This window comes from Phragmites australis, chromosome 9 (assembly GCF_958298935.1).
Source record: "Phragmites australis chromosome 9, lpPhrAust1.1, whole genome shotgun sequence".
In the NCBI taxonomy this organism is placed as follows: domain Eukaryota; kingdom Viridiplantae; phylum Streptophyta; class Magnoliopsida; order Poales; family Poaceae; genus Phragmites; species Phragmites australis.
The window spans coordinates 34,969,227-34,985,142 of record NC_084929.1 but is presented as its reverse complement, the minus strand read 5'-3'; the positions used below and the strand labels follow the sequence as shown (position 1 = coordinate 34,985,142).

The 15,916-nt window shown below is 45.8% G+C and overlaps 3 protein-coding genes across 3 annotated transcripts; 2 read left to right on the top strand and 1 right to left on the bottom strand.

Moving 5' to 3' along the window:
- Positions 1-297: 297 nt before the first annotated feature.
- Positions 298-1,003, top strand: LOC133929425 (uncharacterized). The gene has a single exon (XM_062376172.1). It carries the CDS (start codon positions 451-453, stop codon positions 859-861), a length of 411 nt encoding a protein of 136 aa, XP_062232156.1. The 5' UTR covers positions 298-450; the 3' UTR covers positions 862-1,003.
- Positions 1,004-1,378: 375 nt separating this feature from the next.
- On the top strand, positions 1,379-6,011 carry LOC133929426 (probable 3-hydroxyisobutyrate dehydrogenase-like 2, mitochondrial). Its single transcript, XM_062376173.1, is given in 3 exon segments — positions 1,379-1,927; positions 4,806-5,184; positions 5,187-6,011. Coding segments are annotated over 3 exon segments (1,092 nt in total). The 5' UTR covers positions 1,379-1,540; the 3' UTR covers positions 5,513-6,011.
- Positions 6,012-9,303: 3,292 nt separating this feature from the next.
- On the bottom strand, positions 9,304-15,496 carry LOC133929423 (protein EMBRYO SAC DEVELOPMENT ARREST 30-like). Its single transcript, XM_062376171.1, has 10 exons — positions 14,388-15,496; positions 14,140-14,224; positions 13,321-13,388; positions 13,156-13,244; positions 12,801-13,044; positions 12,600-12,712; positions 12,094-12,184; positions 11,856-11,984; positions 10,644-11,197; positions 9,304-10,166 (listed from the first exon to the last, which is right to left on the bottom strand). The coding sequence occupies exons 1-10, from the start codon at positions 14,538-14,540 to the stop codon at positions 9,728-9,730; spliced, it is 1,965 nt and encodes a 654-aa protein (XP_062232155.1). The 5' UTR covers positions 14,541-15,496; the 3' UTR covers positions 9,304-9,727.
- Between the last annotated feature and the right edge of the window lie 420 nt (positions 15,497-15,916).

Sequence of the window (15,916 nt, the reverse complement as noted above, 5' to 3'; positions counted from 1 at the left end):
AAATCAAACTAGTTTGAAAGGAAAACAATTTACAAGAAACCAAAGTACATCTCTAATCTCATCCACCATTTTAATTAGTGTTAAGTGAATCTCATCCACCGCACTGAGATTCATATTTAGTGAAAGTGCCGACTATCTAGACGGTGCTGCAAGAAGAAACATCTTAGGTGCCGTTGCATATAATTTTTTTCCTGTAAAACAAATAGCTGCACTAGGTGTTGCATCGCTGTTGCCTTGTACACAAAGCAATGTCAAGGACCGTATCGCTATAAAAGTGAAATTTGGGGGCCAAACTGAGACAAAACCTTATTCCGCCGGCTCCCATATATTCCCGGTCCTCCGTCCTCCGCTCCCCACAGCCGGAGCACGGGACGTCGCCTCCCACGTCTCTTTCCTCAGTTTACCAGCCAAAACCCGATCTTTACTAGCCAAACCAAACCCACGAAGGCAATGGCAAAGCCGCCAATGGCCATCGAGACGGAAGCAGTGGCGGCGGCGAGGGCGGTTTCCCAGACGGCGCCGATGTGCCCAGAGGCCGAGGCGGCGACCGTGGCGGTGGCGGGCCCCGTGCGGCCGCGTGGGTGGCTGCGGCGGCTCATCCCGCGGGAGTACCTGCCCCGGAGTCGGCGGTGGAGGTCCGCCGGCGACGCTGTGGGCGGGGGCGCGTCGAGGCTGGCGTCGTCGCTGTCGCGGTCGCTGCGGTGGAAGCGGCTCCCGGGATTCTCCTCCCTCAGCCTGCGGAGCGGCTCGGCATCGGCGGTGCTCGACGCGGTCGCGTTCCGTGTCATGTACGTCGTGGAGGCTGTCGTGCTCGGCCTCGCGCTCTCTTGCTTCTTCCTCTGCTGCGGCTGCCACCTCTGAGCAGACTGAGCTGTTTCTTCCCCCTTTTCCGCTACTTGGGCGGGCGTGTAGCAAATGCCATCTTCTTGCTTCTTCAGTTCTTCTATCGGCGATTTTGCTGTAAATTTTATAACTTTCGGTACAAAGATGGAAATTTGCAATCTCTGTTCAGAGTTAATTAGCTTAATTTCATGTTTTTGGATGCTGTGATGCAAGAGATTGCCTTTGGGGAGCAAATGAGTTCTTTTTTGTTTATATATTGCTGTCGCTTTTGCTAGTAAGAAAAAGCGGGACTGCTATATGTCAGCGTAGTGTTTCTTCATTCTTCTCTCCTTCCACCTGATTTTTGGACGCTCATATTTGTTACAAGGAATGATCGGTATATGAGGTAATAAAAATTTATGTGTTTTAAATCTTTCAGCACCTGAATTTTTATACTTCAGCTCGAGTGAATTTATATTGGAGATACATGTTAGTTTATATAGGAGGTAGTGACTTTTTGATGTAAACCAAAATTCAGTAGAAGAGGGGGTTGAGCCGAGTTGGTTCTAGAGCTCTCTCCCACGCCGGCCACCCGGGTTCTAGCCTCGGCGCTGGAAGTGGCCTCTGTTCCCTTCTATTTGAAAAAAAAAAAACCAAAATTCAGTAATATTACCCGAATCTCTCTTTACTACTGTCATAGAAAGAGATCTAAAATTCAATGCGCAAAATATCAGGTGAGATCGCCCTCCAAATCACTCGAGTGCGAGTGAGACGTCCACTAAAAAAGAGGCAGCTTTGGGTACTTGGGAATTTGAGAGTGGCTATGGAGGGGGTAATGGAAGAGGGGCGGAAGGGGGAAGCGGCGGCGTTTGGTTTCCCGGCGCCGGTCCGTCAAGGGGCCACGCGGCTGGGGTGGATCGGCATCGACGTCATGGGCGGCGCCATGGTCAAGCACCTCCTCGCGGCTAGGTTCGCGGTCATCGCTAACGCTCGCACGCCGGCCAAGGCGGAGAGCCTTGTTGCCGCCGGTGCGAGCCTCGCGGATTCGCCGGCAGCTATGGCTGCTGCCTCCGACGTGGTGTTCACTATGGTCAGAAACCTCGGTGTCACACCCGATTTTAAAGGAAACAACCAGATGTATTCCACATGTATGCCAGGATCAAGTTTTACATACATGCAGCGACGTCATTAGTGATAACATAAACTGTGTCTCAAATAACGTAAACAATCCTTACAAAAGGACCTGAAGGTCTGAAAGAAAATACTAATAAATCTTCAATTGGCAGCGGAACACCCATCCATCCACAGGCGTTGTCCGGGGGAAACACCAGCCTAGGACATGGTCTTCAATCGACGCCATCTTCCTTCTAGAAATCAGCGTCCTCGCCCGGGACTTCCTCGAAAACTTCACCTTCTGAGCAGCATCCGAGGGTAGGGAAAAGGCAAGCGTGAGTACATAAAGTACTCAGCAAGTGGAGGAAAAAATATGACATGCAGGCTATTGACAAGGAAAAGTCAACTCGGGGATTACTGCGACTATGCTCAGCTAAACCAGACTCAAACAACCTAGCAATCCTATTTACTAGATTTTTATTCCAACAATTTAAGAACATAACTCATCGGATTCCATCCGACTACCAGACTCACCAGATATCCCATATCCGGCTACCGACTCATCGGGGAGTACCACCACCCGACTACCCAAAACCAACCCTTAAAGTTCCCATCTAATCCTGAAGAAGTCCAAGCCGCTCTTGACCGTGAGCACGGCTGATCGATCAGTTATTTACTCTGCAGAGTTTGCACACTTTACCCACGAGTCGTGATTCCCTTTTTGCCTTACACTTCCGGGGTGTATGGCCGGGGTCTCACTACAAGGCTGTTACAAAGTATCTCCACATCTATAAGCACCCACTGAGGTTTCACCGCTAACAAGGATCCCATCCACTGCAGAGGCCCCCTCTTGTGCCACCGAACCAACCATTGGTGCGTACAGAATGCGAAGAACACTAATTACTTAGCCAGGCCGTACCCATATAGGCCTCATGGTTGTGCTGTTTTGCCAGGTTACAGGCTCCAAGAACCGGTCCTTAGGATCCCACACAGGAACATACACAAACCCTGCTGTGTAGCTCCACCACAAACCAGCCATTCCGTTGGGATCCCTAAATTCAAGTTACTACAAGATTATCAATTTTCCCAATACTTGTTCCATAGTTATTAATCAAAGTTCAAAATGATTCTAATCCATGACTGCACTAGCATGACTACCCTTTTACAGGACCCAACAACCCCAAAAAGGCTACAAGGAATGGCCATACAAATTCTAATAAACCCTATTCATGGGATTCAAAATTAGACAAGCATGCAACTAAGGAAAAGTAAACTATACTGATCTATGGTTAAATCAAGGTGATCAAGGACACTTGCCTTCATAAGTTGGCTGCTCAGAATCTTCGAAAATTTGGTCTTGAATGCTGGCACTCTGCTCTCCTCCTAAGCCGAAGCACACACCGGAAATAAATAACAAAACAGCTAAATACAACACACTAAACAGGAGAAACTAACTCTAAAAAGGCTAAGAACGGAAAGTACACGCTGCTACGATCTCGGGAGCGCGAAAATCACCTAAATCGGAGGTCGTATGGAAAAGTTACACTAATTCTACTCTACAGGGGCTTTTCTGAAAGTTTGCAGGGACTAAATTGTAAAACAGATAGTTCTAGGGGCTTAAGTGCAAAGTTCAGGGACCTAAACATAATTACCCTAAAATCCAGGGGCCTCATTGCAATTATCCTATAGTCTAGGGGCCAAATTGCAATTATCCAGAACTATCTAAGGGCCTATATGCAAAAATAGTGAAGCCTAGGGGTTTCCTAGCAAATCTCCCTATTTTCCGAGAATAGGTGGAATTCTTTTCATACTGAAAATCCTGATTAATGCGCAATGCTGACGTCACAGGCTGACTGGGCTCTGACTGGGCATCCACTGCTGACTGGGCTCGGCCACGTAGGATAGGGACATCCACGTGGCGCGCTGACGTGTCCCTGCTGCTGACTGGGTTTAAGAGGGACACGTGGCGCAATTTGGACGGCTAGCGAAGGGGTATCTTTGCGATCTAATCAGGAGCGTTCAAAGGGGATCCGACGGCTGAGATTGATTGGGGGGGGGGGGGGGGGAACAGGCCGACGGCGATCGGAACACGGCGGCGCCGCATCGGATCTCGCCGGAGAGTCGCCGGAGACACGGTAAACCACGCTACGGACCACTAGAACCTACGGCGAGCGGTGGAAAACGAAGGGGGGCACACGGGGAGTCTCACCAGGGGATTCTCGACGGGCGGGGAGGTCACGGCGGCAGTCGGCGACGAAGAGGGGCGGCGGCGATGCTCGGAACTTGACGGGGACCTGGCTGCGACGGCGGAGAGACGAAATCGACGGGCGCGGAAGCTTCCTGGGAGACATGCGGTGCCGGAGAAAAGGTTAGCTGACCGCGGGGACCTTCGGGCGATGCTAGCGACGGAGGAGGGCGGCGGCGCTTACCGGCGAGCGGAGAGAGCTCGGTCCGACGGCGGAGAGGCGTCGGCGAGCCGCAAAACGGGCTCCTCCCGCTACTGCGAAGCTGGCGGCGAGCTCGGACGCGGCGGGGAGGTTCGGTGCGGGGGGTTGCTCGGCGACGGCGGCGGCTATGGCGCTCGGCGAGCTCGGGTTTTTCTTGCGCGTGTGCAGGGGGAGAAAGCGGCGCTGCTGGGGATATATAGGCGAGGCAGGCGCGGGTTGTTGCGGGGCGTAGCGCGTAGGGCGGGCGGCGCGGCGAAATCGGACTCGGCGCGGCAGCTGCGGATTCGGTTTGGATACGGCGCGGGCTGTTGCGGGGCGCGGCGGAGACGACAGAGCCGACAAGCGGGTCCCACCGGTCAGCGACGCGCGCGTGGGGTGGGCTGGGCCGGAAGCAGACGGCGCTTTGGGCTGGGCCACGGCGAGAAAACGGGCGTCACACCCGGCGACGTCCGCGCGGTGATCCTGGATCCTGCCTCCGGTGCCCTTGGGGGCCTCCGTCCCGGCGGCGTGCTGGTGGACTGCACGAGCTCCTACCCTCCCCTCGCGCGCGAGATCGCCGCGGCGGCGCGTGCGGCAGGCTGCTACGCTGTGGACGCTCCAGTCTCCGGCAGCGACGTCGGCGCCCGCGACGGCACCCTGGTCATCTTCGCCGGCGGCGACGAGGCCGTGGTCACTTGGCTCGCCCCGCTCTTCACCCACCTCGGAAGACCGACCTACATGGGCCCACCCGGCAGCGGCCAGAATAGCGAGAAAGCCAACCAGATCGCGGTGGTCGGCGCGGTGGTGGGGCTCGGCGAGTCCGTGGCTTCGCCAGCGCCGCGGGGCTCGACGCGCTGCTGTTCCTCGACGTCGTGTGCAAGGGCGCGGCGGGGTCTCGCATTATGGACATCTTCGGCGATCGCGTGCTGCGCCGCGAGTTCGCGTCGGGGGGCGCCGTGCGGTACATCGTCAAGGACCTCGGCATGGCGCTGGAGGTCGGGGACGGGCAGGAGGAGGCGAACGTGCTGCCCGGGGCGGCGCTGTTCCGGCAGATGTTCTCGGCGATGGTGGCGAACGGCGACGGCGACGGCGACATGAGTTTCCAGGGACTGGTCACCGTCTTTGAGCGCCTGAATGGCATCCGCAAGTGACTTGATAACTGAAACGTCAGCACTGCACTGGTCAGTCCTTCGCCGCGGCCGGCGAGCGCCACGAGCTCTGTTCGCCGTGCGCGCCTCGGCTGCCGCCGCCCACACCATGGACGCCGTCCGTCCTCAGGGCGTTCCGCGTGGACACGGCTCTCATTCTCTCAAGGCACTATGGATGTAGTGTTGTCTTCAGAGTTAGGACTTAGGAGTGGAGAGTAGACGCGTAACGTAACAGAATTGTTATGTTCAGATGCGCTTTCCTTGCTGAACGTTGATAGTCATTGGCTCTGCAACTATGCAGATCATTTCTGACCTTCAGAATTTCGACAGGAGCAAGGTTGCTTGCATCTGTTGTCACGGCTGCAGCAAGGTGTGCATAATGCATTTATATTTCAGATTGTGTTTATGGTTCGGTTCCTGCAGATGGATGAATCATTGCGCTGGATCTGATTTCTTTTCATGGATGTAGAAAAGGTTCTTCAACAAACCATGTTTGGTTAAATCTGTTGGATTTGCAGACTTCTTTGAGTACACAAATACCTATATTGCGTTGTCGTCTACTGATGTGAATAATTTAAGATTGTGCCACTGCTGATTTTGTCAGCGAAGTAGCCTAGAATCAGATGGCAGTGTATGGCCATTGCCCAGGATTCGTTGTATTATCTGTTCAGAAAATCGGAACTCGCACTTGTTATCCTTCATCAAGTACGTTAGTGGTGAAGTTTCTTTCGAAGAGGTCATTGTCAATGCAAGTTAGCTGCATCATCAAACTTCCTTCTTCAAATACAGTCAACATCTACAAAAACCAGGAAGCAACCTATAGTCTCATCTCATGATCTTCTCCAACAATTGACTTGGTTGAAGAATTTTAAAGATCCTTGAACCCTTTTTTTGTAAAGAGAAGATGGAAAATGTGCACCTAGAACATTTAAAAAACGGAAGGAGTTTGGTAAAGGGGCCTCTTTTAGTATTGATGATCTTGTTGTATTTTGACAGAAAGATTACTCGTCATAAAAAACTTGCTATACTCTTGTTAATGGCTGCAGGGAGGTGCCACCGATGTTGATATAACATGTGACGTTGACTTAGTAAATCTTGTTCTTAATCTTACTACCCTTCCGGTGAGCTAACTATTCATGGAGTATTTGGAACATGCCAATTGTAATTTTCTTTTGGGAACTGCAGAGTGTTGGCTATGCTAAGTGTATTTTGGGAACTGCATATTGCAGATATGCGTTTCATCTGTAGATCCTTCAGCGTTCTATTAAGCAGTACAAGCTGGTGCCAAAATGGGCAGTCTTTAAACTTTGGATGAACTATACCAAACAAAAAAGGATGTCATTTATTTTGGTAACTGTTTTCCTTCATAAACCTTTTTCTTGCAGGTTGAGGTTGGAAATTATGATTCTTTTTACGAGATGGGCGTTGAGTTCTCTTCTGAACAGGTGATCACTACCTTCCCTATTCAAAACTGCTAAATTTGCGAATTGCACGTCCCTTACTGCAACAGAATCCAAAATTTCAATATTGAGAGAAATGCATATGTAATCAAATTCAGATACTCAAGCTGACAAGGAAGAGGCTTCCTGATATCACCTTAACAGTAACAATTCCTCACACACTAAGCCTGACTGATCAGGTATATCATCATCCCTAATCACTGCTTTTAGATACTAGTTTTCTGGAATGACAATAATTTACACATGCTTTAATCTGGCTAATTTCGATGCTTATTTGCAGATGAGACTCGCGGAGCTACTCAAAGAGGAGGCGCTGATATAATCCAAACTGAGGGTGGAAAATGTTCTAGTCCAACAAAGTCTGGAGTGCTTGGATTGATTGGAAGGCAGGGTAGAACTAGGAAAAAAGAGAACATGCTGTATCTATATCAAGCTGGTCCTTATTGTACCAGAATTACTAAATTGTGTAAAATTGGTTGGCAAGACCAACACTGGCTGCAGCCGATCCATCTCCTGGGCTGTCAGCATTCCAGTGATGTGCTCATCAGGGTTAAGCTCAGTGACTGCACTATGGCAGTAACTACAGGAGCTGCTGGTGTGGAGAACCTGTACAGCAGTAGGGAGGTCTTAGCCAAAAAGTGGAAACCGATGTTTCTACAGAAATTTTGGGACAGTAGTGTAATATAGCTTCTTAGGTCTTGAGGGTTTCTCATGTTTCAAGTCCATGGTTTAAGCAGATAGCCTTGCATAGTGTCCGAATGTTTTTACAAGAGCTCTTTTTTTCTTCTTCTGACTTCAGGGAGCTGGTTCTGCTGTTAACAAACTCAACGACGTCGTGGCAACGATGGCCGAGGTGAGAAGCATTGCACAAACAATGGGGCTTGCTTCAAGAAACGTGTTTGAGAAATTAAGAACACTTCATCACCAGTGGCTAGGAATCTCCTTTTGTCTTTTTCTGAGCAAACATGAGCAGTTAACAGCAAGAAAGCAAAGGATGCAGCAGCCCCGAGAAGAGTTTGTACTTGATTTGATATCCGTTATTTTAGAGAGAGAAGTGGCAATTGCTAGTGAGCACTTGAGTCTTTGTGATTTAAGAGAGAATGATATCTTTGTGTGGGTACTCCAACGAGGACTAGTGAAGAGTGCTAACTCTTCGATACATTGAAAAAAAACAGTATCCTCTTTTCTTACTCGTTTACTTTCTCATAATTTACTTCAAGCGTTTACTTTTATGCAAGTTTCATTTCCACAATTGTCCAAGTATTTTTGCCTGCATGTTAGTTTGCTTTTGTTCTAGCTTGTTCGTATAGTTGTGTTTCTTTCATCTAGGTTAATGTTATTTCTTGTTGTAGAATTAAGTTTTAATTTTAGAGCCCAATTCACCCTCTCTTAGGTCATTAGATCCTTTCAGAGGTCTACGTTAAATATGTCTAATCCATTTTAATTGATGTTGCATAAGTTTTTTCTTCAATTGGTGCCACTTCTACCCTATCACGCACGTATATCATCATTTCAGACCTGATCATTTCTTGTATGATAATATCTCTTAATAAAAGTTAATAAAAATTAAATAATATTAAAGTATTTTTCACGACAAATTCACTACTATCATTTTCATATATAAAATCCTAATAATTATATATTAGTGATTTTTAAAGTTTAAGTGCACACGTTCTAGAACAACTTCGCGCCATTAGCATTGAAATCACACCTCGTCCTCGATTCTAGAGTTTGACTAGTCTGACTCCCCAACTCCGCAACCCCAAATTCATAGTAAACTCCGTCCTACTCTCCTCAACTAGCACTACAGATTCTCACAAACGCAACTAGCTGGTTTGCACTAGTTACACAAATCGACCAAGTACAGATCTTCTATGAATGAATCTCAGACCATCTAAGGGTCCGTTTGGTAGATCTCTTCAACCTTCTGATTCTGTGGTAGAAGTAGATTCTGTAGTGAAAGTAATTTTATTTGTGAAATCGTTTGGTATATTAGTGGTGGAAATGATTCCTAGAAGAAGATTGTGTTGAAATTGAGAAGAATCAATTAGGAATAGGTGAAAGCTAGATTTTTCGACTCTCACCTCGCAGTACAAAATATGAGAGTGATTTTCTCTGATTCTACCGCAGAATCGATTCTACGGAAGAACATTTGGTAGAGCTCCCACCGATTCTGAGACAGAATCATCTCCCAGAGCTCTACCTAACGGCCCTAACACTTTTCACCTTTTCCAACAAAGCTATGGAGCATGACTGTTAACTGGGTGGTGCAAAGAGAACAGGAACCAAAAATCTGAAACAACCAGCTTAATTAACACTCACAAACGCAGCAACTGTGGGGGGAAACTACTCTATATTTTACTGATGCACATCAATATGCCAGAAGCCAGTCTGATTCCCTCGTAAATGCTAGAGACCAAACTCACCCAAAAAAATAATGTATTCCCTGTTAGTAGACATTTGTACAGAAACAATTCCTATGGGCTACACCCACAAAAAATGTAAACAAAAATGAGTTGAAGAAAAGAATCAAGTGTTAGTTTCCCTATCGAGGTCTGGTCGTATACCAAGGACAATCCACGCAAGCTCCTGACATCGACGATCTTGCTGTCCCTGCAATATGCCAGATGCCGATGCGTTGCTGCAAGATGAAACCCGCTGGTCCAGTGGATCATTTCAGTGTATGCTTCTACTGCTCCAGTAACCTGGAGCTGATAGCGGTTAAAAGGTGTGCCATACATCCATGCTCCACATCATTTTAATCATCTGGATCCATCTCCTCGTCTTGCTCTGAGGATTTATTTGTGTCACTTCTGTCAGATTCCTGCTGCTTGTCTGGGCTAGAGTCATCTTCAGGTAACTCACCCTCATAATCCTCGTTCTGAGGTTCATTATTCTTGGTGGACACCGTTGCCAAGCTGCGCGCCATCCAATCAGGACATTCTTCCTCACCTCCAAATAGGAGTCTGCCATGGCTATCTTTCACCGGTTGAACAGCCGCTGATTTTGTTGTTCTGCAAGAGCACTCTGACAACGGGTGGCTGAGAAATGATACAGGTTTCGACAACATAGCTGATGATATGAAGCCTTCCACATTTGCACTCTTATTGAGGTGCTCACGTGCAGCAATTGTCCAATTCCGTGGTGGGTGATACCGATGATCACTAACGTTTTCAAACAGTGCAGCAACAACCTTTCTGTTGATTAAAGAAAAAGGAGAAATGGTCATCACACAAAATAACATAACATTAAGTAATCTACATAAACTGGTGCTACAGTTGTCAAAAGATGATTATGAATGCCACCCATAGTAAACCACAAAACACTCAAGTAACCTTCATGATATAACAACCAACATAGCTTTTGTGTTTGATCCAAGTTTAATGTTGTTATCCACCTGCACCCTGAAGCCTACTTTACTACCACAAACACTGGTTACTATTTCTCCTATTTATTTTAATCGATATAAAATGCATGTTTAACAACTGAAGAAAAAGAAAAAAAACAATTCCTTCAAGCTATACACAGACTCTGTAAACCTGGTTTACAAGTCTGTATTTGTTGTAGTGTAAGGTCCTTCTAAACCTGGTTTTGTTAATGGAGCTGGAAGCTATGTTTCTTTTCTAAAAAAGAACACAGAGTCTGTAATTATAACAACAGTAATGGCTTCGTACCTGTCAGGCCTATAGGTTATACCAGATGGAGTTTGGTATAACCTGTGCCCCATGATCAAACTTGAGTAGTCCGGCCAACCACTCCCATCATTGTGAAACCCAGGGAAGAATGCATCAGCTTCAACAGAAACAAGATAATCAAGTGCATCCCAGAGCAACCGGTGTGCTTGCCTCCTGAATTCAATGGGTGAAGGATCTGGTTCTGTGTCGTTCTCACCAATCCAACCATACCAGCCTTCCTTCTCATGGGCATAGAATGGCCTTGCCGGAGGTGGGGGCAGGGGCCTTGGACGTGGCCCTACTCTCTTCCATTCTTCAATGAGTTTTTTCTCGCTTTTGGGAGGGGGAGGATGTGACATATCTGAGGCAAGGAGGCCTTCTGGCCCAACTAAATCAGATAGCTCCCTCTGACTACATAATGAAGTGCGGTCAACTAGGTTAGCATACATAGCTCGTAGAGGAATAAGCATTCTCTGCCCACCAAAAGTTTCAGAACCAGCCAAGAATATTGTCGTAGTTGGCGGGTAACCTAATGCTTGAAGTAGAAGTCCAACCTGGGAATACATGATTGTTTACACCACAGCATTAGCAAACAAATGGAATCAATAAGCATGTATGGCAAATCAGGCACACTATTGTGCAGATTATATCGCTGTAACTTCATAGAAGAAATTATGTTCTCAAAGAGTGCCATTTGGTATAGAAAATTGGTAGGCCCAAAATTATAGTGCAAAGCACGGCCAAAGACTAGAAAAAAATTGGTCACGTCAAAGAAGTCTTTCTAATTACTTTTTTCATTTTGTCTTGCTTCTTTATAGGTGTGCATGTGCATGTATGTTCGGAGCTAGATGGTTGAGCTTGCATTTCATAACGAGTGGAAATGAACAAACAAAGGAACATAAAAACAAAGCATAAAAGTTAAAAGCCCTGGGGTAAAGGTTCACTGAGGAAAGGAAAATCACCAACTGGAACTAGCTTGTTCCGTTGCTCATATTTTGCCTCAGATTTATTGTATGTGTAATGTGAATACATGATATAATTTGCTAGCAGAACAAAAAAAAAAAAGGCCTGATCCTGGGAATTCATGGGTCTGCAGCTCTGCATATAACACTAGTTTACATATTATTACCAAGCACATAAATTTTCCTCTAATCTGTATATGATTGATGAACAGTTCGGCCAAATTGTGGATACTATTATGAACAAGCTCACCTCTTCTGGCATGAGTGGACACGAACCACCCACCTTTCTGGACACTGAATCAACTGCTAGCTGTTCCTTTACAGTTCCTCGTTTGATCATCTGGTTCCTTCTATACTGAATAAGTTCTGTATGAATATCCTGGAAAAGACCAAATTAAAAACCAGACAAAGGAAAAACAGTACATAGATATTGGATGGAAATCCATCAAAACTTGACAATGGAACATAACAATTCTAGCTATCCGAACCTGAAACAGTTCAGCGCAACCATGAAAAGCTAGAGTATCTCTTAGCAGTCCTGGGTGATAGGCCAGATATGGACGGCCAGATGCTCGCAACCTATACAAATCATTCTGGAGTTATGAGAACCGAAAAGGCAGGCTAACAAGTCATTTTAAGTCCTATTAGAAGAAAAAAGTACAATTGAGGGAAGAAAAGCAGCTTCAGCTCCTATAACTAGATATACTGAAAGGGCAAGATAATTTTACATAGTTTAACATCAACATTCTCAATCCAGAGAAAGCAACCAAAAATCTCCAAGTACAAGGAAATATTCCGTAATGCTTAAAATTAATGTCTTCCCACAGGGTAACCGTGTAATGGAGCAGAGGCAAACCAAGGCAAAAAGGAAAAAAGCGTAGTGAGATATCACAATCAAAACAGTGAAAACTACATCGCGCACGGACTATCAACCCCCCCCCCCCCCCCCAAACAACCAAAAAAAAGTACCAATGGCAAAGGTGGAAAGTGTCACCTTCCGGTTATTTGGCTCCCAAGAGCCCGAATTTGGGGGCGGAACTTGAGAGCATGGAAAGCTACCCTACACCTAAGCCTCTGAAATTCCTCCAAGCTTGCAGGGAGAACTGACTGCAAAAAAAAAAAAGTGAAGGCTCCAAGTTCACATTGAACCAGAGAATGAAAAACAAAACAGAGTTAGCTTGGGCCAGGAGAATACCTGGAGACATTTACCTCCATTAACGATTATACCAATAACTTTCGACTTTACAAGTCTGGGTAAGACTTCTGTGATGTAGTATTCTGGAGTGGCAGAATTCCTAGGAGATACTGTGGAAAATTTGAACTTTTTTCTGGCCTCCTTGAGATCCTTTGGCAAGCCATGCACAATAGCCACATCGTTGGAAAGTGCAGTTATGAAATGCTCTTCATCATATAGATAAGAAAAGCTTTTGAACTTTGGACTGCAAGGTGGGAAGAGAGGAAAAGCTATATTGAGAGGTTGAACAGAAAACAGTGTAAAAAGGAATAGAGAAACCATCAAAATATATCAGAATGAGGAACGAGACAGCGACCTGATGCCTTTTGCACGAGTTGTTGCTTGTATCTCAGGAATAACCAAAGTGGCATTTAAGAGCCTGGCAACGGCAACAAGATCACAGATCTAACAAAGGGAAACATGTCATGATCCTATAAAATAATAACTTAATAAAAGAATACCTCACAGAAGAAAAACTTACCGAAGACTGTATCTTCTCAAAGCCACCATATATTTTTGCATAAATAAAACCATTATTCTTAGTAGGAGCTGTAATAAGGTGAATCAAATAAATTCATCAACGTTTCAGTTTATGAGTTTCGATCCGAACAAAAAACTGCAAATAAATTCCTAAAATGGGTTGACATGTATCCAACCTTGGCATGCTTATATTTGAAGGCTCACACTGAATATACAGATCATAGCATTTCAAGTGATCTGGTACTTTATAAAATGTTATAAGCTCTTGAGTAATTATAGTCAAAGTATGGCAAACATATTTATCCACATCAGCTTGCAGGAGCCAAATTAAGAACTTTCAAGGTCAACAACACAGTACTGATGCACATCAGCAAATGGGTGCATTTGCACCAATTTTAGTTTGTGTACTTGTACACGTCAAAAATATCTCAAAAAAATCGTAGACATCAAGCATGGTCGCATATGCAAACTTGTAAAAATTTGATCTGTACATACCACAAAAAAAAAGACGTAGGCATAGAATTATACTGCAAATATATATGCACAAACTTGGCTTTTTGCACAGCGCATAAATCAACATGTGTATGCACACTTTTTTTTTTTTTTTGCAAACATACATATTCTAGCATGGCTATATGTATTTATCTTTTGAGATTTTTTTGAAGTGCAGAAGTGTACTTCAAAAAGGAACACAAATGCACCAGCTGGTACCGTAGATTTCCCCTGGAAGTTCTATTTACATAACCAAATGACTAGTTTAACAAAAGATGTCAAAAAGGAAAATGCTAATATAATAGTTGCAAGTTGAGAAACAAGCTACCAGCGTAGGGTTCTCTAGATTTCGAAAAAGGATGTAGGTGATCAAGTGTACTCAATGGACCCCACAATCTCCGTGGCCAAGGCCTCTGCCAAAATTATGAAGCGGGGAAAAGGAAGATGTTAGGACCTATTCGACTCTTGCAATGAAAATATATCCAATGTAACCTCAATAAACATGAATTCCTTATTACACAAAACACAGAAAATTCGAGAAGTGATACTGCAACGTAGTCAGGACTTCCGACTTACCGATCCAAATGGAAGGGCATCATCCATATGCATGCTGTACTTTGTGATACCCCCAGCAGAATAATTTGCAAGAAAAAGGTGCACAAGCAGTGATAGCATCGACAGCATGATGCCGATGGCGGTGGCCAACTTAAATTTGCTTTTGAGGAGCATTTTGTTTCATTACTTTAAGATCCAACTCCTGCTGAAAAGGTTAAGCTCGACCCTTAGACATATCAAATAACCTATATCGGACACCCAACAAAATATAAGTAAAACAACAAGGTACATTTGCACAGATTTAAGCGTATATATAGTGAAAAGAGTAAGCATATTTAAGCTGAAGCATATCAACCTATGTCATCTCTATTGCATATTCATGTGGGACATATCAAAGACCGACCACGCACAGACTATAATTAAGTGATACAGCTATACGCTAAAAATGCAACTACGTTTATCCTAAACCTACAGATGTAAAAATGTCTACTAGATGGCAGCAAAGGACTAGCTCTTCCAATCACATCAATATAGAAGATATACAAAGGAGCTATGAGCACAAAGTCCGTTTTTTCGAAGAGATCACATAGGTTGATATGCCTCAGCTTAAATATGCTTAAATTTGTCCGGCAAACCCTAACCCTGAGCACAAATATTCACCGCAAAACACATTGGACCACTGGACTTAATTCACGGATGCAAAACCCTAAAAGAGATGCAATGTAATATGAAATCGACAGGTGTCAACGCTCACATCACAGCGAGGAACCAAGCCGCAGGACGGCTCGACTATGGTCGACCACTCAACCGCACTTAACATCACCAACAATGACAACACCACAACACAACCACGTGAACCAACTAAACCCACCAAGGCCGCAAACATGCGGCCATCCCCATCTAGTCAGCGCCCGCATGTGGCTGCATCGTCGCCTCACACAAACAGCAAAAGACAACAGCAGTGGCAATAGCAGAAGCGCATCCACAAGGATCTATCGAAGCCACCGGCAAGCTTGGATCCAGATCCCAATAAGCTCACTGTTTATCATGAAGCAGGAGAAAATGGCTCGGATTCGGAGCAACTCAGTCCCAGTGTAGCCTGCTAAAGTGCTGAATGTGAGGGCAGCCAGTATGTGCACACTCCCCCCCCCCCCCCCCCCCCCGAGATATCAGGCTGCGTTGATCCAATACCAATTGACGCGTCGGCGGGGGTAGTGCGATTGGTAGCCTACCGTTCTTCCGGTGGAACAACCGGCGGCTGCAGTTGGACATGGGATTTTTTTTGGAAATTTTGGATTGGGAGATTTGATTGCTCAATGCAGATAAGAGATCTCCCATAACAAGTCTTAGAAAAAAAAATACATCCAAGCAAGTTAGGGTTCCTTACCAAGAAGAAAACAGCCGTAAGTTCGGATGGATCACCACTCCATGTCAATCCGATACCAAGAAACGTTTCGGCGGGGGGAATGCGACTGGCTGCCTGCCTGCCTCTCTTCGGTGGAACCACCGGAGGCAGGCGGCGGGTTCAGTTCAGCGGCGACGGAGCAACC

What these genes read in the sequence shown, in the direction of transcription:
- LOC133929425 (XM_062376172.1), top strand. Translation starts at nt 451, where the DNA reads ATGGCAAAGCCGCCAATGGCCATCGAGACGGAAGCAGTGGCGGCGGCG.
- LOC133929423 (XM_062376171.1), bottom strand. Translation starts at nt 14,540, where the DNA reads ATGCTCCTCAAAAGCAAATTTAAGTTGGCCACCGCCATCGGCATCATG. An exon ending in ATCTAGAGAACCCTACGCTG is followed by an intron (nt 13,389 to 14,139) that starts GTAGCTTGTTTC and finishes ACCTTATTACAG; the next exon opens with CTCCTACTAAGAATAATGGT. An exon ending in GGGAGCCAAATAACCGGAAG is followed by an intron (nt 12,185 to 12,599) that starts GTGACACTTTCC and finishes TGATTTGTATAG; the next exon opens with GTTGCGAGCATCTGGCCGTC.